The sequence below is a fragment of the Macrotis lagotis genome, chromosome 8, assembly GCF_037893015.1.
Source record: "Macrotis lagotis isolate mMagLag1 chromosome 8, bilby.v1.9.chrom.fasta, whole genome shotgun sequence".
NCBI classification, from domain to species: domain Eukaryota; kingdom Metazoa; phylum Chordata; class Mammalia; order Peramelemorphia; family Peramelidae; genus Macrotis; species Macrotis lagotis.
Genome location: NC_133665.1, coordinates 151,956,268 through 151,979,886, shown reverse-complemented (window position 1 = coordinate 151,979,886; position 23,619 = coordinate 151,956,268). Strand labels below are relative to the sequence as shown.

Sequence of the window (23,619 nt, the reverse complement as noted above, 5' to 3'; positions counted from 1 at the left end):
GGGGACACTGAAGTAGAAATCTGAGTTGCCTCAGGTAGAGGAATGATGCCAATGAGTCTTTCTAACTTAAAGAAATGATATTCAGCACTTTGTGGTAGTAGGATATAAATTAGAGGCTTGGGGTGCCAGGGGATATACAAAAGCTTGATACCTTCCCAGAGAAATGCAAGGACCCTGTGTAAAGAACTGTCCAGATAGCCAGCCTAAGGTTTAAGAGAGAAGGTGGCTTGCTATTCTATTTTACAAAGAAGAATCTAAGACTTTAGGAAGTGAATAATCAAATTCTGACTCAGCTGTTTGCTATCTATGTGACTAGGTAAATCATTTAACCTCCCTGCACCTCTGTTTCCTCATCAATAGAATGAGGAGAATGGAATGGATGATGCCGGCTCTAATTGATTAAGTGGATGTATTGCATCATTTTTGTTTGAATTGTTTTTTTCTCCTCTTTTTCAAAAATCTTTGGTATAAAGATAATAGAATCATATATTTAGGGCAGCACAGTATCTCAGAGGTTGACTAGTTCAAATCCCTCATTGTATATATAAAGAAACTGAAAATGAAGCTTATCCAAGATCATATGGGTAATAAGCATCAAATGCAGGTCTCCATTTCCAACATGATCTTCCACTGCACCATACTACTTTTCTAATGGGTAATGGAAGAAATATAGAAAGTGTTGGGTGATTTTAAAAAAAAAGATAACCATAAATAAAAAAGTAAACAGAGCAAAGAGAACAATTTAAACAACGACCACAATGACATACAGGAAACAATGTCAAAAGACATCAGGATTCCAATCAATTCAGGGACCATTCTTGATATCTGAAGGCATGCCACCTACCAAAAATTAGCAGGAAGGTAGCAGACTATAGTTATGAAATAGTCGTGCTTTTTTAGACATGGCTGACGTGTTGGTTTGCTTTGCTTAACCACTGATGCTTTATTAAATGGAGGAGTCTCCTGGAAGGAGAATGGGGTTGGTCATGGGAAGTTACAACAACGTAACAAAAATATTGATAATACAATTAATTTAAATGGTAAAATAATGTTTTTCTATTAACAAAGAGAAAAGTGATTTGTCCAAGGTATAGAATATTCATTTGAACTAAAACTATCCTTCAACTCACCAAAATAACAAATTTCCTCTTTTCTTTCCTCCATATTAAGAGTGGGGGTGGAGGGTTGAGATTACATGAGCATCTTGGGACCACATAGCAAATCCATAGAAGAGGCATGACTAAAACTAGAAACTACTGACTTTTAGAGAAATGGTTTGTCCAATTGTGTTCCCTCCCAATTACTTTCTTTTTACCATTTATGAAATTGCTGCTCTGGGAGCAACCATGAGAGTTTTCATCCTAGAAGAATATCTTGGAGAGAAGTCAGAAGACTTTTCTCCCTTCTTTCCCCAGACTATACCTCCTTTTCTACAGAGAGAATTGGTATGGCCAAATGAATGAAAAAGCAAGGATAAGCCTACATATCTACATATTTGAGTCCTCAGAGTAAAATAAGGTTATAGAATTATGGATTAAGACCTAGAAAGGAATTCAGAGGCCAAATCCAAACCTCCCAGTTTACAGATAAGAGTCCAAGGCTCTGAAAGGTTGTGATTTAACTAGGATCACACAGCTCCGTATGTCTGAACCTCGAGTCTAACACTTTAACCACTAGCTGAGTTGGATAATATGCTAACTAGAATATAAAAAAGACTCAGTAAAGTCAAGGATGATGGTTTACTCCTATCTTTTCTAAATCCTGGCACAAAACAGCAATTTAATAAATATCACATAACTGATTTGTAACCATTTCCATTCTAATATATAACTTGATAAAAATACGTTCAGAATGAATGAATGAATTTTTCAGACTAATTTGAAAAACTATATTTAATTTAAATGTCATCAGAAAGGTTTAAGCCTTAGAAAATTTAGAAAACTAGAATTTAAGGAAGGGTTATAGTTTGAAACTCTTTTTTCACATTGGGATATCCACGTCATTGTTATCAAGATTTTCAGATTGCCATCCTGTTTTCATTTTTTTTTATTTTTAGATTTTTGCTAGGCAATGAGGTTAAGTGGCTTGCCCAAGGCCACACAGCTAGGTAATTATTAAGTGTCTGAGACCGGATTTGAACCCAGGTCCTCCTGACTCCAGGGCCGGTGCTTTATCCACTACGCCACCTAGCCGCCCCTGCCATCCTGTTTTCTATTTACTAACTGTGTGACATTATACAAAATACTTTTCCCTTGTGAATTTAACCTTTCAACATCTATAATGGGGCTTCTAAGGTACCTAGATCCCCTACATTTATAATCTTATGGCCATACTATACCATGAGAGATAGCATATTATATGAGAAAGGACATGGAACCTAAAGTCTGAATCCCAACTCTCCCAACAAGTTGCTTTGTGGCCCTAGTTCACCTATCCTCCCTGAAACTCAGTGTCCTCATCTATCAAATAGAGGTGACAATATTCCCCAACCTGTTTTGCATAACTGTCATGAAGTCTAAAGATGATTATGGTTGGGAAAAATCTTTGTAAACTCCAAAGCTTTGCGTAGACATGTAGTATTGGGGTTATTAGAAAATTACAATGGAGCCAGGATGAGGACAGCACCTCTGGTCATTGTTTCACTTCATCCTGCCAGTATGGGACAGGTGAAGAAAGTAAATGCTTGGCATGTGGGAGACTTGGGGTCTCTTCTGAGGGCAGTAATGGACACCTGTGTTTTTGTATTATAGGTTTTATACAGATGGAACAGACAAAGCAGCACATCTGTAATTGAAACAAACAAAACATCCGTGGAGCTTTCTTTGCCTTTCGATGAAGACTACATAATAGAAATTAGGCCATTTAGTGATGGAGGAGATGGCAGTAGCAGTGAACAAATTCGAATTCCAAAGATATCAAGTAAGAATATCATTTTTCAGTTTCCTGGTTTGACAGATGTTATCTATGTAAGGGAGCATGGAGATATCTTGTGGCCAAGTCATGCAAATGAGCCCAGGACCACTGGACCAAAACCTAGTAGCAATTAGGTATGACAAGGGAGAAAGCTAATAAAAAGGAACTCCATATAACTCGGTTTCTTCAGGGTACTGATGCTCACTGATCTCAGACTATTTCCAAATGTACAAATCAGTTTTGACTGCCTTAACAGGTCATCAGTCAATTAAACAGCCAGACCAATTTGTGCCTGCTGACACAGCCTCAGGCAGCACCAAACAAAAAAATGGAGTAAAAATGAAAAGAAAAAAAATCTGTCAATTAGCATGAACTAGAGGAAAGGTCTTTACATAGAACTGCAGAATCTCAGAATCATCTGGGATCACATTACGTTTATGAAATCCCTGCTATGCACAAAGCTGTGTTGGGCTCCAAAGTCATCAAGGACAAAGCTGAACAGCCCCTGCCCTAAGAGTTTATATTCCAAGTTGTAACAGAGCTAGAATCCTTTCTTTAACAGAAAGAGTAGCTATCTAGCCTCTACTTGAAGGCCTTCAGAGAAAAAAGGGAATTGGCCACCTCTCAAATCAGCATTTTTGGACAGTTTGTGTATTATATATTCATATATATATATATATATATATATGTATGTATGTATCCATATATATCTGTGTGTATCTGTGTGAATGTGTGTATGATGAGAGGGGGGGGGAGAGAGAGAGAGAAGAGGCAAGGCAAGGAGGAGGAGGAGGAGGAGGAGGAGGGGAGAGATCCATCAAAGATTGGAAACTTGAAGAGACTTGAAAAGACAAAGACATCTAATGCAACTCTCTCATTTTACATATGAGGAAACTAAATGTTCCTGCATGAGACTAAGGTATGATTGGCCCAAGTTCTCCAAGGTAGTAAGCAACTATTTGAATTTTTATCAGATTTTCTAACCCCAAACCTTTCAACTTGTGAAGTTGATTTTTGGAACTTAAGAAAAAACTTTTCATTTGTGCCTATTTAATGTCACGTAGCCAGACTCAGCCAAACGTTCCCAACACTCACACAGTTTGACCAACTTTTCCCCTGAGATTTCACAAAATTATCCTCCAGACTTCATGTCACATGGCATAGTATATATGATTATAAACACCAAGATCTTTCATTTGTGTAGAGAGGGATAAATCTTTGATAGAAGTAGATTCATTAAGATTATAAACTCCTTGAGGTCAAAAACTATCTTTTGCTTATTTTTGTATCTTCAGCAATTACCACACTACCTCGCACATAGTAGACATTTAACAGATGTTTATTGATTGATTTTCAATATATAATAAACTGAAGATAGTGTGAACTAAAGGCTAATTCAATTCCCTATATACAGAGATTATAGGGATAAAAATAGAAACTATGATTTCATGAATATAGGGAATTTACTCTGCAAAGTGATTTGAAGCCTTTATTGCAAAGGAGATTGAAACCTTCTTACTAATTTGCTTTTTTTTATTATTTTTTTTATTTAAGGCAATGGGGTTTGAGTGGCTTGCCTAAGGTCACACAGCTAGGCAATTATTAAGTGTCCACTGTGCCACCTACCTACCCCACCTTTTTTACTTATTTGTAATTATTTTTATTTTTAGGTTTTTGCAAGGCAGTGGGATTAAGTGGCTTGCCCAAGGCCACACAACTAGGTAATTATTAAATGTCTGAGGTCGGATTTGAACCCAGGTACTCCTGACTCCAGGGCAGGTACTTTATCCACTGCATCACCTAGCTGCCCCCCTGCTTATTTGTAATCTTAAAGAGTTCTCTAGAAAAATGAGAGGTCAGTTGACTTGTTGAGGATCAGACAATCAGTATGAATCAGAGGCAGGACCTGAAGTCATCTTAAATCTAATTATCCAACACTAATCATTCTCCTACCTCCAATATCATATTTTCAAATGCCTGCTGGACACCTCAAACTGGTTATCCTGAAGACATCATAAATTCAATAAATTCAGTAAAAACTGAATTCAGTGTCTTCTGACTCTACCCCAATCCAACCCTCTTTCAAATTTCCCTATTACTACTGAGTACCATCACTTGGGACAGCTAAGTGGCACAGTGAATAGAACACCAACCCTAGAGTCAGGAGGACCTGAGTTCAAGTGTGAACTCAGATACTTAATACTTACTTAACTGTGTGACCTTGGGAAACCCCATTGCCTTGAAAAAAACAAAGCAACCAAAAAAACTCCAAGAGTACCATCTTCCAGTCACCCAGGCCAACAACCTAGGAGTAGTCTTCTATTTCTCACTTTCTTGAAATCCCCATATCCTATCTGTTGCCAGATTCTATTGATTTTAACTTCAGACCATCTCTTCTCTATACCCTTTTTTCTTTTCTGATACTGCCATTTTCTTTTCTGATACTGCCACTTCCATTATCCAGTCCCTTATCGGCTCACACCGAAACTGTTATAATAGCTTAAATGTTGGTCTCTCTCACTCTCAAGTCTCTCCTTACTTCTATCCTTCCTCCAGTCAACTGTCAAAGTGATCTTTCTAAAGAATAGATTTGATCATGTCATCCCACCTATTCAGTAAACTACATTGATTCCCTATTACCTCCAGCATCAAATTTAAACTCTTCTATTTGGCTTTAAATCCCTTCTTTATTTTTTTTTAATTTTCTTATACCTTCCTCCCTTCCTGTACTCTATGATCAAATGACACTGGCTGCCTTGCTGTTCATTACTCCATTTCTCTTATCTCTGCATTCTCAATAGCCATCCCCCATGCCTGAAATGTTCTTTTTCTTCATCTCTGCCTCAGGGTTTCCCTGGTTTCCTTCAAGTCTCAGCTAAAATTCTGTCTTCTACAGTAAGCCTTTCCTGATCCCCTTAATTTTAATATCCTCTCTCACTGATAATCTCCAACTTATATAGCTTATACAAAGTTGTCTTCCCCATTAGATCGTGAGCTCCTTGAGAGTCTGAACTATTTTTTGGGATTTTTTTTTTATCAGTACCTTTCTTTCTTTTTTCTTTATTTTCCCCAACTACATGCAAAGATAGTTTTCAACATTCCTGAACTATATTTTGCCTTCCTTTGAATGCCCAGCACAAAATAGATGCTTAATAACTGACTGACTCTGAGGCCAGCTCCCTATTCACTATACTAAATTGCCTCTAACTATATTTCACTTAAAATATTTTCTGCATAATTTCCATTTTTGTTAGGACAATGTGTCTGTCACAGAATAAATGCTTAATAAATGATTTTTGATTGATTTTTGATGCTATACATAGAAAGTAGAAGATGAACTTTCCATCTAAAACACCACCCACTATATAGTGCAAAGGTTGAGTTTCAGTAGTATGCACATGAATAAAGCCCATACATAGAACTGAATTTTTCTTGTCAATACTTGGATGCTCCAGACCAAATCATTGAGTGTTTGCTAAATCTTAGAAGCATCTGCCTCTGGAAATCCCTCACATGAAGTTTCCAAAATAATCTGTGGGGAATGCTAAATAGTGCATCTCTTCAAGTACATGGGGTACTTTGACATGGCAGACCCTAGGAATAATTCAAAAATATGTGTTTGCCCATACAAAGTGAAGTTTCTTCACTTTTCAGAAAGGGGATCAAATTCAAGTCAATTGAGAAGAAGATAAAAGCCTTCACTCCTAATCTTGACATGAAGTCAGACTCATGGCAAGATATGGAGACTATCTTCAGTGTACAAAAGATTGAGATTCCTTTATCTCACTTTAAGTGAGATGAAATAGCAACAGGCATTTGCAAAGATTTAATTTTTCTTTTGGTTTGACTTGTGATCCCAGGGTTTCATAGAATTAGATTCTCCTTGTAAGAGGTCTCACAAGAGGTCTCACATTCCTTTTAGGTCAAATCCAATTGCCAGTCCAATATGAACAATATATTCTGGGGAGATAGCTTATTCCTTCAGGAATTGAATTCATATGTGTACAATACTTTGAAAACCTTCAGGTAATACAGATAAGCCAGTTGTTGGTGTCTTGGTTAGAAGAGAGAGAGAGAGCACACTTAATTAGATTCTCTAATCTACACAGTTTCTGCTCTGTTCTATTAACATGGAGATTCCCGTCACTTGATCAGAGAAACCAACCAGTTTGATCCAGATATGTACGGAAGAGCTGATTTCTTTGGGAATTTACTATGATATTATGAAAAGATTGATTGTAATTGATGCTCAAAGATCTAAGTTCTTTTTCTAGTTCTGTTATTTATTAGTTTAGAACTAAGGAGCTTTAGGCTACTCATCTGTAAAATGGGAGCCATAAATTATAAACTACCTACCTCACATGGTTGTTCCAAATACTTTGTTTTATTGTTAAAATTCAGTCATTTTCAGTCATATCTGACTCTGTGATCCCATTTGGGGTTTTCTTGGCAAAGATACTGAAGTGGTTTACCCTTTCCTTCTCCAACTCATTTCACAAATGAGGAAACAGAGGCAAACAGATTAAATGTCTTGCTCAGGGTTACACAGCTAGTAAGTGTCTGAGGCTAGGTTGAAACTCAGGAAGATGACTTTTCCTGACTCCAGACCACCTAAATATCATATCCTAAACTTAGAAACACTATATGAATTCATTACTCTTCATCTTCCCCACCCACCCACCCAATACCTGACCCAGTGGAAAATACTCCGGGAAGTGCCAGCTGATTCCAGACAGTCTATGTCTACTAGAGGATATTCAGCTCTCCTCAAGATCAGTTGAGTGTTCCGTTGAGTATTCAAATATGTAACTTGACCTGTCGCCACAATGTGTCTTTCTTCTCTTTTCAGGTGCGTACGCAAGAGGATCTGGTGCCTCAACCTCCAATGCTTGTACATTGTCGGCCATCAGTACAATAATGATCTCCCTCACAGCGAGGTCCAGTTTATGACAAAAAATATCTAAAGGACTTGCCGATGACAACATAAGCAACATTTAGCTAGCTGTTTTGAAGACACCCAGTACTAAGTAATATTGTGGTTCAAGTACATCTTATTACTGGAAAAAAAATGTTTTATGCTTCTTTAGAAATGGCATTATACAGTACTTCCTCAAAGCAAATATAGCTTTGTCTGAAGTTTCTTTGGAAACTCTGCAATGCACTGAAAACATCTGTAATATGATGTTACCAAAGCAGTTTACATATGTCCTTATATGCATATTTTTTATTATATATTTAGTGTTTTATAGAATTTTTTAAAGTTAACATATGATGTAGATATTGATTTTTTTCCCCTCTTGCTGTAAAATGCTATGGGTGACACTATCATAAAATTATGATTTGAAAATGTTTCCTTTAAGGATAGAGTGTTCAAAACTTGTCTCAGTGAATCAACTGCAACTTGACTGTACAGTTTTACAGGGCATCCCGGGTAGAACAGCTGGAGGCTTGGTTTGTCACTCAAGGCTACAGGATTTAAATAGCAATTATGACGGTGGTTAATGCATTGAATCAAATACTTCTGACATGTAAAATCCACTCCCTCCTCACTCTCTTCTTCTCCCCAACCACCTCCCATCATCCTATGGATTTTGTGAACTACAAACAATTTTCAGGAATGGCTGCAATCTCAAAAGCATAAACACACTGCCCGTGGGGCACTTTGTGCAATATTTCCATCCATGATATTAGCATCGCATCACATTGTAAAGTTTTCTTTATACTCAACTCAGTTTCTATTGTCTTTGTAGTAGCATTATCTTAGACATGGAAATCAACTTTACATATCCTGTAGTAACATAGATCAAGTTACTATAGTCAACCAAGTCTTTGAACAGAAAAGGTAATTTTCCTATCTTGAAATGTATCTGTTTTGAATGTACATTTTAAAAGGTAATTCTATGTTGATGGTTTCATAATTTATTTACAAAATTTCTTATATATGATATCTATGTAGCTCTTTAAAAAAATCCCATCATTTGAATTAAGATAATATATGGAATTTGACAGATTGCTCCTGTTTTGGCAAGCAATTGTTGCAAGTACTTTTTTTTCATATGAATCCACAGAAAAATCCTTGATATGATTGTATGTTCCCTTATTGAATCTCCAATTTTATGTAGGCAGCCTAGTTGCTTTATAAACTTTTACATTCTTAGTCTTAAAATTGCGTTGAAAAGTGACAATATCAAACAAACCATATTATTCAGGAAAGGACTATTTGTTATTATAGGGGAATTTTGTAAGCTGACTTTGACAGAGCTATCAACATAACTAAAGCGATAAAATTTTCTAGAAAAATTTTCACCTTTAAATGCGCTGCCACCATTTTTTCTTTCCTCTCCTGAGAGCTTGAATTTGCCTGTAACTTGTCATATTTTTGCTTACAAATAATACAAGTTAACTTTTAAACCTTCTAAATATATTTATTCAGTAAAGTCATAATCAGGATTCCACTTGTGTAAAAGTCAAAGGTGTTAACCAGAAAAAAAAGAAATATATATTGTCAGTATTTCACGCTGTGTTCCTTTCTTAGTTTAATATGGCTACTTCTATGTAAAAAACAAAAACAAAAACAAAAAATACAAAAAACAAAATACAAAAAAAATATAAAATCCTACAAAAAAAACAAAAACAGCAAAATAAATGAAAAATAGGACACCCCATGTAGTTTCCATGCCCAGTGTAAATGATATTTATCAGTGATCTAGCAGATGTAATCTTTTTTTAAAGGTATTGTTAATAAATATGCTGTCATTTGTAAAGATATTTGTCTTTTGGGAGCTTTCTTCTTCCTTTATGAATCCATTCAGGATTTTGTTGTTATTGTTAGGTTGTTGTTTCAATACAGCATTCTATGATTCCTTATTTGAGATCATGGAATGACTCATGTTTCTACCTATGGTCTTGACTCATGACATCTAGTTTATGGTCAGTGTTCAGTCCTTTCTCAGTCATGTCTGACTTCTTGTGACCCCATTTAGGATTTTCTTGGCAAAGATATTGGAGTCATTTGCCATTTTCTTCTCTAGTATTTTTTTAGAAAGATTTTATTTATTTTGAGTTTTACAATTTTTCCCTATTCTAGCTTCCCTTCCCCCACCCCTCCACAGAGGGTAGTCTGTTAGTCTATACTTTGTTTCCATGGTGTATGTATATATATATATATATATATATATGTATATATTATATATATAATATATATATATATATATATATATATATATATTGATCTCAGTTGAATGTGAGGAGAGAAAAATCATATCCTTAAAGAAGAAAAATGAACTATAAGAGATAGCAAAATTACATAATAACAGATTTTTTTTCTAAATTGAAGGTAATAGTCTTTGGTCTTTGTTCAAACTCCACAGTTCTTTCTCTGGGTACAGATGGTATTTTCCACTGAAGACAGCTCAAAATTGTCCCTGATTGTTGCACTAATGGAATGAGCAAGTCCATCAAGGTTGATGATCACCCCCATGTTGCTGTTAGGGTGTACAATCTTTTTCTGGTTCTGCTCATCTCACTCAGCATCAGTTCATGCAAATCCTTCCAGGCTTCCCTGAATTCCCATCCCTCTTGGTTTCTAATAGAACAATAGTGTTCATCACATACATATACCATAGTTTGTTAAGCCATTCCCCAACTGAAGGATATTCACATAATTAATAAATTTTTGCCACCACAAACAGGACTACTATAAATATTTTTGTACAAGTGATGTTTTTACCCTTTTTCATAATCTCTTCAGGGTACAGACCAGTAGTGGTATTGCTGGATCAAAGGGTGTGCACATTTTTGTTGCCCTTTGGTCATAATTCCAAATTACTCTCCAGAAGGGTTGTATGAGTTCACAGCTCCACCAACAACGTATTAGTGTCCCAGATTTCCCACATGCCTTCCAACATTGATCATTGTCCTTTCTGGTCATATTGACCAGTCTGAGAGGCATGAGGTGATATCTCAGAGATGCTTTAATGTGCATTTCTCTAATAAGTAATGATTTAGAGCAATTTTTCATATGAATATGGATCACTTTGATTTCCTCAGATGTAAATTGTTATTACATATCCTTTGACCATTTGTAAATTGGGGAATAGCTTGGGTTTTTTTGAAAATTTGACTCAGCTATATTTTAGAAATGAGTCATTTTTCAGAAATACTAGTTGTAAAAATTGTTTCTGAATTTACTACATTTTTTTATCTTGGTTACAGTGGTTTTTTCTGTGCAAAAGCTTTTAAATTTAATGTAATCAAAATTATCTAGTTTGTTTTTAATGATGTTCTCCATCTTTTCCTTGGTCAAAAACTGCTTACCTTTCCATAGATCTGACAGGTAAACTATTCCTTCATCTTCTAGTTTGCTTATAATATTGCTTTTTATGTCTAAATCCTGTATTCATTTTGATCATATCTTGGTATAGGGTATGAGGTGCTGGTCTAATCTAAGTTCCTTCCATACTAACTTCCAATTTTCCCAACAGTTTTTCATTGAAGAGAGAGTTTTTGTCCCAATAACTGCACTCTTTGGGTTTCTCAAATAGCAGATTACTATAATCATTTCCTGCTATTGCACCTAGACTATTACACTGATCCATCACTCTATTTCTTAGTACCAGACAGCTTTGATGACCAAAGCTTTAGAGTATAATTTTAGATCTGATAATACTACGCCATCTTCTTTTGAACTTTTTTATTGAATCCCTAGAAATTCTTGACTTTTTTCTAACTCATTGAAGTAATTTTTTGAGATTTTGATTGGTAGGGTACTAAACAGGGAATTTAGTTTTGGTAGAATTGTCATTTTTTACTGTTAGCTTGACCTATCCATCAGCAGTTGATGCTTACCCAGTTATTTAAATCTAATTTTATTTGTAGGAGAAGTGTTTTGTAATTGTTTTCAAAAAGTTTTTGAGTCTGCCTTGGCAGATAGACTCCCGGGTATTGTACATTGTCTGAGGTTACTTTGAGTGGGATTTCTCTTTCTAGCTCTTCCTGTTGTATCTTGCCAGTCATATATAGAAATGTTGAGGATTTATGAGGGTTTATTTTATATCCTGTGACTTTGCTAACATTGTTAATTATTTCTAGTAGTTTTTTAGATGATTTTTGGGGGGATTCTCTAGGTAGACCATCATGTCATCTACAAAGAGTGAGAGTTTTGTCTCTTCCTTCCCTGTCCTAATTTCTTCAATTTCTTTTTCTTCTCTTATTGCTGAAGCTAACATTCTAATACAATATTGAATAGTACTGGTGATAATGGACATTCTTGTTTCAACCCTGATCTTATTGGGAATGCCTCTAGCTTATCCCCATTGCATATAATACTTGTTGATGGTTTCAGATAGATTCTGCTTATTATTCTGAGGAACAATCCATTTATTCCTATACTCTCTAGTGTTTTTAGTAGGAATGGGTGCTGTATTTTGTCCAAAGCTTTTTCAGCATCTATTGATATTATTGATAATAGATAATAATTTCTGATAGGTTTGTTATTGATATAATTAATTATACTAACAGTTTTCCTAATATTGAACTGACCCTGCATTCCTGTGATAAATCCTGCTAGGTTATAATGTATTATCCTAGTGATTACTTGTTGTAATTGTTTTGCTGAGATTTTATTTAAGATTTTTGCAACTATATTCATCAGGGAGATAGAACTATGATTTTCCTTCTCTCTTTTAAATCTTCCTGGTTTAGGTATCAACACCATATTGGTGTCATAGAAAGAGTTAGACAGAGGTCCATCTTCAACTTTTTTTCTAAAGAGTTTAAATAGAATTGGAACCAATTATTCCTTTAATGTTTGATAGAATTCAATTGTGACTCCATCTAGAGATTTTTTTTCTTAGGGAGTTCAATAATGACCTGTTGAATTTCTTTTTCTGAGATAGGGCTATTTAGGTATTTAATTTCCTCTTCATTTAATTTGGGTAAGTTATATTTTTGTAAATATTCATCCATTTCACTTAGATTGTCAAATTTGTTGGCATAGAGTTGGGCAAAATAATCCCAAATAATTACTTTAATTTCCTCCTTGTTGGTGGTAAGTTCAACTTTTTCATTTATGATACTAGTAATTTGGTTTTCTTCTTTCTTTTTTTTAATCAAATTGACCAGAGGTTTAACAATTTTATTGTTTTTTTCATAAAACCAGCTCTTGGTTTTATTTATTAGTACAATAGTTTTCTTGCTTTCAATTTTATTAATTTCCCCTTTAATTTTTAGAATTTCAAATTTGATATTTAATAGAGGAGGTTTTAATTTGTTCTTTCTCTAATTTTTTAGTTGCATATTTAGTTCATTGATTTCTTTTTTCTCTAATTTGTTCATGTAAGCATTTAAAGATTATAATATATCCCCTGACAGCCACCTTGAGTGTATCCCATAGGTTTTGGTATGTTGTTTCATTATTGTCATTATCTAGGATGAAATAATTATTACTTTCTATAATTTGTTGTTTGATCCACTTATTCTTTAAAATGAGGTTATTTAGTTTCCAATTAGTTCTGGGTGTATATCTCCCTGGCCCACTATTGCACATGGTTTTCATTGCTTTATGATCTGAGAAAGATGTATTCATTGTTTCTGCCTTTCTGCAATTGATCATTAGGTTTTTATTTCCTAGTACATGGTCAATTTTTATGTGTCATGTACTGCCAAAAAAAAAAGTATATTCCTTTCTATCCCCATTCAATTTCCTCCATAAGTGTATCATATCTAGGTTTACTAACAATTTATTTACCTCCTTAATTTCCTTCTTGTTTATTTTATGATTAGATTTATCCAAATCTGAGAGCAAGAGGTTGAGGTCTCCCACTAGTAGTTTTTGCTTCCTATGTCTTCCCATGGATGCTATACCATTGGGTACATACATATTTAGTATTGAAATTACTTTATTGTCTATGGTACCTTTTGGGAGGATATAGTTTCCTTCCTTATCTCTTTTAACGCTTTTTCTTGCAGCTACTTTGTCTGAGATAAGGATTGCTAGCCCCTACTTTTTGCACTTGAGCTGAAGCAAAATATATTTTGCTCCAAATTTTTACCTTTATTCTATATGTACCTCTCTGCTTCAAGTGAGTTTCCTGTAAGCAGCATATTGTAGGATTCTGGTTTTTAATCCATTCTACTATATGCTTACATAAGGGAGAGTTCATCCCATTCACATTCAAAGTTATAATTACTAATTCTTTATTGCCCTCCATGCTATCTTCTTTTTGTTTGCATTTTCCCCTTTTTTCCCCTTTATCTATATTCCCCAGTGTTTTGTTTCTGAATTCTGTCATTTTCAGTGTGTTTGCCCTCCTATATCAACCCCCCTTTTTTCCCCTTTCCCTTTTCCCCTTCTTCACTTCCTTCTGTTAGTTCCCCTTTTTCTCCCCCTCCCTGTTCCCCCCTTTTCCCCTTTTAATACTTGAAAGGTAAGATAAGTTTCTTAACTGAGTGTGTGTAAGTTAACTTTAAGGCAAGTATGATGAGATAAAGATTCAGGTAGTTCTCACCACCTCCCTTCTTCCCCTCTATTACAGTAGCTCTTTTGTACCTCTTGATGTAATGAGATTTACCCCATTCAGTCTCCTCCATTCTCCCATCTTCTTATTGTCCCCCCTTTTTAAGGAGGTATTGTTTTTAAATCATTCTGAGTCACGCAAAAGTTATGAATGTCCTTCCCTTTTGGCTAGGCATATTCTGTCTAATAGAGTTACAATTCTCAAGAGTTATGAGACTTTTCCCCCCCAAGTGGATAAATAGCCAGTTTCATCTTATTGGATAGCAGTTTTTTTTCTTTACCCTTTTTTTAACCCTTTCATGTGTCTCTCGAGCCTCCTGTTTGATGTCTAAATTTTCTATTTAGCTCTGGTCATTTCATCAAGAAATGTTGGAAGTCTCCCACTTTGTAAAATGTCCATCTTTTCCCCTGGAAAAGAAGGCTCAGCTTTGCTAGATAGTGGATTCTTATCTGCATTCCAAGCTCCCTTGCCTTTTGGAATATCTTTTTCCAGGACCTTCAATCCCTTATTGTTGATGCAGCCAGGTCCTGTGTAATCCTTACTGTGGCTCCTTGGTATTTAAATGGTTTCTTTCTGGCTGCTTGCAGGATTTTCTCTTTAACTGATAGTTCTGGAATTTGGCCACAGCATTCTGTGGTGTTTTCATTTTAGGTTCTCTTTCTGGAGGGGATCGATGTATTCTTTCAATAACTATTTTGCCCTCTGGTTCCATTATATCAAGGCAATTTTCTATCACTAGATCCTGTAATATTAAGTCCAGGCTTTTTTTTTCTCTATAATGTTTTCAGGAAGGCCTATAATTCTCAGTGATCTGTTCTCGAGATCAGAGGTTTTGCTGATGAGGTATATTACATTTTCTGCTATTTTTTCGATCTTTTGGGTTTTTTTTAACAGCATCTTGTTGTCTCATGAAGTCATTAGTTTCCACTGATTCCATTTTTTTAGAGAAGAATTTTCTTCACTTACCTTTTGCAACTCCTTTTCCAGTTGGTCAATTCTATTTTTGAAGGAGTTTTCCATTTGCCCAAGTATAGTTTTGAGAGAATCATTTTCTTTTTGCATCTGCCCAATTGAGGATTTGAGAGAATTATTTTCTTTTTACTTTTGCCCAGTTGAAGCTCTGAAAGAGTTACTCTCATTTTGTATTTGTCCAATTCTATTTTCCAAGGATTTGTTTTCTTGTTGCTAGCATTAATTTTCTCTTGAATTTCTTTTCCCAGTTTTTCCAATTGAGTTTTTAAACTTCTTCTCTAGTTCTTTTTAAGATAAGGAAACTGAGGCAAGAAGGGTTAAGACTTGCCCAGGGTCACACAAACACATGTCTAAGGTTGAATTTAAACTCAGGTCTTCCTGGAACTTTATCCTCTGTCCCAGTTTCCAATTCAGCCTATACCTGAATTATAATATTCCCCAGAAATAATTATCTAATCTCCATTCTAAAATCTCTAGTAAGAGCAAACCCATTGGATCTCAATATGGTCCTTCCAATTTAATTATCCAACTTTAATTATCAGGACCTTTCAGGATTTTTTTTCATACCAAGCCAAAATTTACCTCTTCCTACTATTGTTCTTACATCTTTTCTCCAGATTCATATCTAATAACTCTTTTGTGTGATAGCATCAAATAGTGGCTAGAGCACCAAATTTGGAATCAGGAAAACATGGACTCAAAACTTCACTCAGATACCATATAACCTTGGCACATCATTTAACCTCTCTGTGCCTCCATTTCCTCTTTAGTAAGATGAGGACATTGACTATGATGACCTCTAATTTCCTTCCAGTTCTGTATGTGGTTCATGTGATTGGATTCTATCCTTTCATTCTTATAGATAGCTATTATACCATTTCTCCCTCAAGTCTTCTTCAAAACAAAGATCTCATCATTCCTTTAATTCAATACTCATAAAAATCCTGTGCTAGGTTCTGAGGTTACAAAAGCAAAGTCAAATCAGTCCCTGCCCCCAGGGAGCTTACGTTCCCTACATGTTTGTTCAGTCAATCTTAGTTGTACACTTTGGAATCCATTCTATGTCATCAAAGTCTTTCCTAAACTATTTGCCCAATCCTAGTCGCCTTCTTTGGGATACACCCCAGGTTGTCAATGTCCTTTCTAAATTATAGTGCCCCGAATTGAACAAAATATTATTAATATGTAGTCTGATCAGAGACAAATACAATGAATCCCTAATTTTCCTTATTCTCGCCATTAGTCACCTATTTGTGTCTCTTGAAGATCACATTAGTTTTTGACTGCCCCATCACATTTAATTCATATTAAATTTGCAGTCTGCTATAAACTTCAGATTCCTTCCTCATTAAATAAATATATCCTTAAATTATTTCCCTCAGCTTGTGCTTTCACATTTGTTGTTTACTTTTAACAGAAGTATTTCAAGTAACTAAACCTCATCTTGTAGGATTCAGAGCATCATTTTGGCCGTCTTGAAAACTCTCATTCTATCATCTGCTATAATAACATCAATCACAATGGAATAGAAAGAGAATAGAATTAGGTGTCATAGGACATTGAATTCAAGTTTAAATTAGCTCAGATTGTGACTTGGAGCAAATCATTTAAATTTAATAGTTTCAATTCCCCCTTATGTGCGAAACAATGGGGTTAGACTATATCAACTCTAAGAAGCTTTCTTGCTTTATGCATAATATCCTAAGTGATCTTCAAATTTGAAAATTATGTCACCTATGTTTTGTTTTGTTTTGTTCTTTTATTGAAGCTTCATGTCTTGAACAAGTTCTCTTACCACCTTATTTATCTTGATTTTTTTAATTTTGTTTTTAGGGGGTTAAGTGGCTTGCCCAAGGCCACACAGCTAGGTAATTATTAAGTGTCTGAGGCCGGATTTGAACTCAGATATTCCTGACTTCAGGGCCGGTGCTCTATCCACTGTACCACCTATCCACCCCAGTTTTTAATTTTTTGCTCACAATCTCTTTTTTATATTTCTATATCTAAAGATTACTTGTGTTAGAAAAATCTGAATTTTCTCTGTTGCCATTTTTCTATCATCTATTATCATTGCTCCAATTACCCCCAAATAGCAAACTTATCCCTTCTCTGATCTGAATTTTACAAATGGAATTAGGTGACACTAAGCCTGTGTCATGTTGATGTGAATTCAGAGCTGGTCTCTGATGCTTATATCTTTGTGACCCTTCCTGACTAGTCCCTTAACCTGTCTAATTCAAGTTCTTCAACTATAAAATGGGGGTGACAATAACAACCTACCTCCTAGGGTTATTGTGAGGATTGAATGAAGCAATGTTTGTAAATGGTGTTTTACACAATGCCAGATATATAGTATAATTTACTCCCTTCCTTCCCCTTCTCTCTGCTTCTTCCCTCCTCTTCCCTCTCCTTCTTCCCTCCTCTTCCTTTCCCTTCTTCCCTCCCCTTCCATCTTCATCTCTTCCCTTCCCTTCATTTTTCCATGCCATATTTTGTATCCAGTTCTCAAAGTTAACATTTACTTGAACTCTTTCTTGTCAAACTCTTTTCTGATCTGTTGCTCAAGCCTAATACAATCTCACTTCTTTTCTGTCCATTCTTCCTCATCCAAATATACTCCATTGGGTTTCCTTCCTCTAATTCTTGCTTCTCTCTCTCTCTCTCTTCCCTTCCCCCTACATCCATACCTCCATACTAGTTCATTTGGTATGAGAGAATTTATAAGGAAGAAGTCAATTATATAAGAAACCTGAAATGATTGGGATGAGCTATAAGTGCCATAAAGAGGAATTCAGAGAAGGAAGGGACCACTATGATACTTAGGGATCCCTTGAAGATGAAATTTGAAACAAAACATAGCTTGGCTATGCTAACTCATCAATCAGTGCACAGTTTTTGCTTTGGTCCCTAAAACTTTCCTAATTAATATAAGGTCGCAGTTATATTAAATAAGATAAAAATCAATTTCCTTAGTCTAAAGACCGTATCCCCCTATTGCACTTTCTAACAAAGTTTTAGGGAGGCAAATATCCTAGACTATTATATTGAACATTGAGTCTCCCAGTCTGTCAAAGAGCAATGACAATATACTAGGAATGCTGACCATTTCCAAGAGACCTTGTTCCTCCTTATTCTTAATGGACCACGAAGATTACATTTTCCCCTTCCATGATTCCAAGTAAACCCCCCCATATTTCAGCAGAATTCAACATTTAGACAAAAGCCTCCTTTGCCTCTTAATTGCAAATGAGAATTGTGATCTTTAGTGTAGATTGGTTTCTTTCAAGACTGAAATGGCAAAAGCCCTTAGGTTTTGCTTCTTTGGTTTTTAAGACAAAAACAAACAGGTTGATTTATAGGTGAATGTCAACAGACCCAAAAGTATTGGAAACTATTTGTATGACTAGATTCCATAAATATATTTCCATTGAGAATTTTTACTTTTAAATTTAAAGAATAACTCAAGCTATCATAGATTTAAAACTAGAAAATATCATTTAGTGTAGCTATATCCTTATCTGGTTATGAAATTGAGAGGGTTTAATGACTTGTCTTAATTGTACAGGTATTAAATGACTCGGGCAGAATTTGAATTCAGATTATTTCTCTCCCGGACAAATCTCCTTACCAGGCAAGCATACTGCCTCACACATACATAAGTTTCTAGAACTGGGAGCCTTACATACATAATGTCCCAAATGTAGTCTCACAATTGCATGAGTGTCACAAGGTAGACCAGGAATCCCAGTTATCCCCTTGCTGTTAAATTTGGAAGAGAAATAATTAATGTAACATATTTTGATCATTTCAATCTCCAAAGAACTCCAAAAAGCATTTGTCCATCCCTAAACCCCTACCCTGCCACCCAGAGCTGAATAAGGGGCATGTCGAGAAAACTATTTCACAGGGAAGTAATAGGACTTGCCTACACCATGGAACTAAATCCAGGTTCTTGCCATGACATTTCTTCAATTCTTATATAGTTGGGGGGTGGAGGGAATTGAATAAAGGTATGAAAAAATCCAGATAATTGTTTGTTTTACTCTAGATAAAGAAATTACTTTTATGGGAAATGGGAATGTGATGGGCTACAGTGCTTTAAGGGAAGAGAGAAAGAAAGAAGAGAAAGAGGGGGAGTAGCATGAAAACATGGAAAAAGAGGAGAAACAGGAAGAAAAAGAAAAGGAAAATGAGGAAAGGCAAAGAATGAGAAGAAAGAAAGAAGACATGTAGTTCAGTGCTACCCTATGTTTAACTTCTAACTCCATTATCATTCAGTAACAAGACATAACCCTCACAAGAGGCTTCTCCAGAAAGTCTCATAATGTTCCACAGGTAAAGGAATTCTCTTTTGTCAACCAAGCTACACTCAGTATAAAATAAAAATTATCTTGGAAAATAGACATTAAAAAAAATCCAGAGGTTTCTGCAAAACTTCAGAGACATTTGTTTCATTACCGAGTGGCTCAAAAGTGGTCATTACAGCAAGACAACAATGAAACCTGTTACTCATGCTAACCTTTTCAGAAATACAGAATACTGACTGACCTAAGTTAACATGGTGCTGTATTTCAATAGTGACAATGGTTCTTGCCCTTGAGTCTGAACTTATTTGATGTTATTCTGAATATGCATTTAATAACTAATTCAATACAATTTGTTATCTTGATAATTCTATCATTTTTCCATGCATTTAAAAACATTATTCCAAGAAGGGGTCCAGGGACTTTACCAGACTGTCAAAGGGGTCCAATAACACACAAAAAAAAGATTAAGAACCCCTGCAAGAAAAAAAAAAGAAACTAAGATATATGACCTGCCTGATTGCTTCCTAGATGGTCTGGCTGGATAAAATAAACCCACTTGTTTAGATATCAAAATATAGACTGACTTTCCCTTGACCAAATTCACAATTTTCACTCCCAGGTTGGCTTGTATATGCAAACATAGTCTGAAGTCAAAGGTCAAGATGTTCATATTCCATTGATCCCAGTCTTCAGTAGTTAAAAAAAAGAGGTCACTCTTAATTTGTTTCCTGCACTTTCTAAGATTATGTGGATTTTTGTCAAATCTTGAAGAGGTGAGCCATCCATCAATATCAGAAAAAGCACAATTAACCTGCTGAGTTTTTTTCTTTGTTTTATTCTCATCATTCATGAAAACTCATGAAACCCAAGCCACAGAACTTTGTTAGTCAAAATAGGAAACTATTTTGTCACTGATCAAACTAAATCACTTTATTTCCTTTGTTTTTGTAATTGTTCAGTCATTTCTCAGTCGAATATGACTTTTTCTGACTCCATTTGAGGTTTTCTTTGTAAAAGTACTGAAGTGGTTTGCCATACTTTGCCAGCTCATTTTACGGATGAAAAATTGAGGCAAACAGGAGTAAATGATGCGCCCAGGTCTCACAATTAAGAATCTGAGGCCAGATTTGAAGCCATAAAGATGAATTTCTATGACTCCAAGTCCACTGTTCTATCCATTATGCTACCTAGCTTCTCTAGGAAAGCTATTTTATCACTGATCAAATTAGTCATCTTATTTTTGCCAGTCCTCCAATTAAAGAGGCTTTAATAAGATTTTTGATTTGAGTTTTTAGCTCATTCAGAAAATAGAACATGGATTTACAGGATCTCAATTCTTTCCTTTTTTAAGAGAAGATTTATTAATATATTTTATTTATATATCAATCACTTCTGGAAATACAAGGTACCAAAATATCAGCTCAGGAATGAGGAGAGAAAACCATTAAATAAAAACTTCTCCTATAGGGACCATATATGACAATGTATGTAGCATTCTGCCCTAGTAGTCCTCCACCTATCTGCTGAGGGAGTGATAAATTTCATTATCTGTTCACTAGAACCATGATTGATTTTTCAGCTATTAAGTGTTCAACTCTTTTCATGATCCTTTTCCCTTATATTTTCATAATGATATGGGTATTTTTCTTTTGACTCCATTCTCTTCACTTTACATCAATTTCATACAATGTTTCTCTGATATTATATTATATTCATCATTTCTTATTGGACAATAGACATAATGCCATTTGTCCAGAAACTCCCCAGTCAATATGCATCCATTTTGTTTCTAGTTCAATGCTATCGCAAAGCATGGTACTATATAAGAGCTGGGTTTATAGTTGACCTTTGTCATGTATTGTGGCTCTAGAAAATTCAGTGAATTCTATTTCAAACCCTACATTTTACAGAAGAGGAAACTGAGGCCCAGAGAAGTTAAGCAATATAGCCAAGGACACACAAGTAGTAATTGGATTTGATCTCAGGCCCTTTGAGTCCAGGTTAAATCCTCTTTCTACTTCTACTTCATATTCTCTGTCCTTATACATACAAATATGTACATGTATATCTCTAGTATTGGGATCACTGGGTTGAGAGGATTAGTCAAACAGTTTATAATTACAAACTGAGCTGCAGACTGATGGAACCAATTTTTACCTCTACCATGGTTTATGAATATGTCCATAAAAACTCAATTTACTTCTGACAAACTACTTCTTTTGTTGAAGGCAGTCAGGGTTAAGTAACTTGCCCAGGGTGATGCAGCTAGTAAGTGTGAAGTGTCTGAGGTCAAATTTGAACTCAGGGTCTCCTGACTTGAGAACCAGTGCTCTATCCACTGTACCACTTAGCAACCCTGACTAGCTTTATATCAAAAAACACCTTCCCAGTTGTCTTATAACCAAACATAATTCATGACTAAGTAATTCATAATATTTAAAGCACCACATTGTCCCAGGTCATACCCATTTGCCAATACTGAATATTGATAGAATCCATAAAACATGTTGAGCAAAGTATATCAATATATTTTAATAGATCACATGATTTTTTTTCTTCTTTTGGATGGGTGATGAAGAGTATGGAGTGAGTATGGTACTTTCGGGAATCATCAAGGGATTCAATCCCTCAGTTGGAAAGTGAAATCACATTTTGCAAGTTTTCTTTTAAAGAAGGATGCCCTGGAGCAGGTGACTCACAAATATCTTCACTGTTCTTTTAATCCAGTGTGTCACATGGCTTACATTGCCACTCTCCCCATGGAATCACAAATAAGATGACTAAGTATCAAAGTACATAGAAATTTTCAAAAACAATCATCCATACAGAAACTCTTCAGTACTTGGTTATCATACAAAAACCAAAGATATTGGCCCAGAGAGCTACCCCTCTCAAATGAACACAGTCCTTTCCCTAATTAGGTCCCTCTTCACTCTTGCCATGTCATCAAACATGGCTTTCAATTCTCTATTCTCATTTCCAGATGTTATCTTTTCTTTAACAAATTAGCACCTGAGGTTTGTTTAGATTTTTGGTTTTTTAATTCTGCCAACAAACAGATGGTCCTGATATGTAGGCAGGCATCTTACTTGAAAAGCATCTTACAAAATTTCAGTTTTAATCAGAATTTTCTTTCCCTATGTGAATGAGTATCCATTTGACCTTTCAACCCCTCAGCTCTAAATTGAGCCCTATTTTTGGTAAGAACCCACACTGAAGTCAAAAACAAATGCTAAGCCCCAAAACAATACATTTTTAGAAAGCCCAGATGTGTTGCCCATGGCAGAGCATATCATTTTTTTCTTCTCATAGTTATGAAAGCTAGAGGACAAAATAAGGAGATTAGAATATGAAAACACGGTCTTTCTTTTTTTTTTCAAAATCTTTTAGTCTATCTATATGGATGTGGAGACTGGTGAAGGTCAGCCTTGGCAATGGGTCCATGATAAAAATTTTGCTCAAGGTATTTGGATGAGCAGGAGAGATACTAGGGGCAATTTGTATATTCTATGATCCCTTCCTTCCAAAAATATCCAAGGCTTCCAAAAGCTTTGGGACATAGCCTAATTATAGAACAAAGGCTTCCTTGCAATATTATCATTGATAAACATTTCTTGAGTATCTGTTAGATACAGGTAGAAGGTGAGAGAGAGGTGTGATATGTCTAAGACATGTCTCTGCACCCAAGGAGTTCTTTCTAATTGAAGAAGCATTATATAAACAACCCCCAAAAAAGAACAAGATAAGGTATCATATGACAAGTACCAAGTGAGACAGGGACTGTGACATTGATTCTCTATAGAGGGAAAGGTCATTGTGGAAAGGCTTCATTAAAGTGGCTGACCTCATGTGAAGACTGCCTCCAACAGGAAAAATTCTTGCCATGTATTCAATGTGCTGATTTTTTTAGT

General features: G+C 35.4%; 1 protein-coding gene across 2 annotated transcripts in view; it reads left to right on the top strand.

The window, feature by feature from the left end:
• LOC141494999 (contactin-4) overlaps positions 1-8,085 on the top strand; it is a 582,571-nt gene extending 574,486 nt beyond the window's left edge. For both annotated transcript variants that reach the window (XM_074196081.1, XM_074196080.1), the window contains 2 exons: positions 2,751-2,919; positions 7,763-8,085. In XM_074196081.1, the coding sequence (XP_074052182.1) occupies positions 2,751-2,919; positions 7,763-7,863 (270 nt within the window). In that variant the 3' untranslated portion in view covers positions 7,864-8,085. The remainder of the gene's footprint in view (positions 1-2,750; positions 2,920-7,762) is intronic.
• Positions 8,086-23,619: the final 15,534 nt, after the last annotated feature.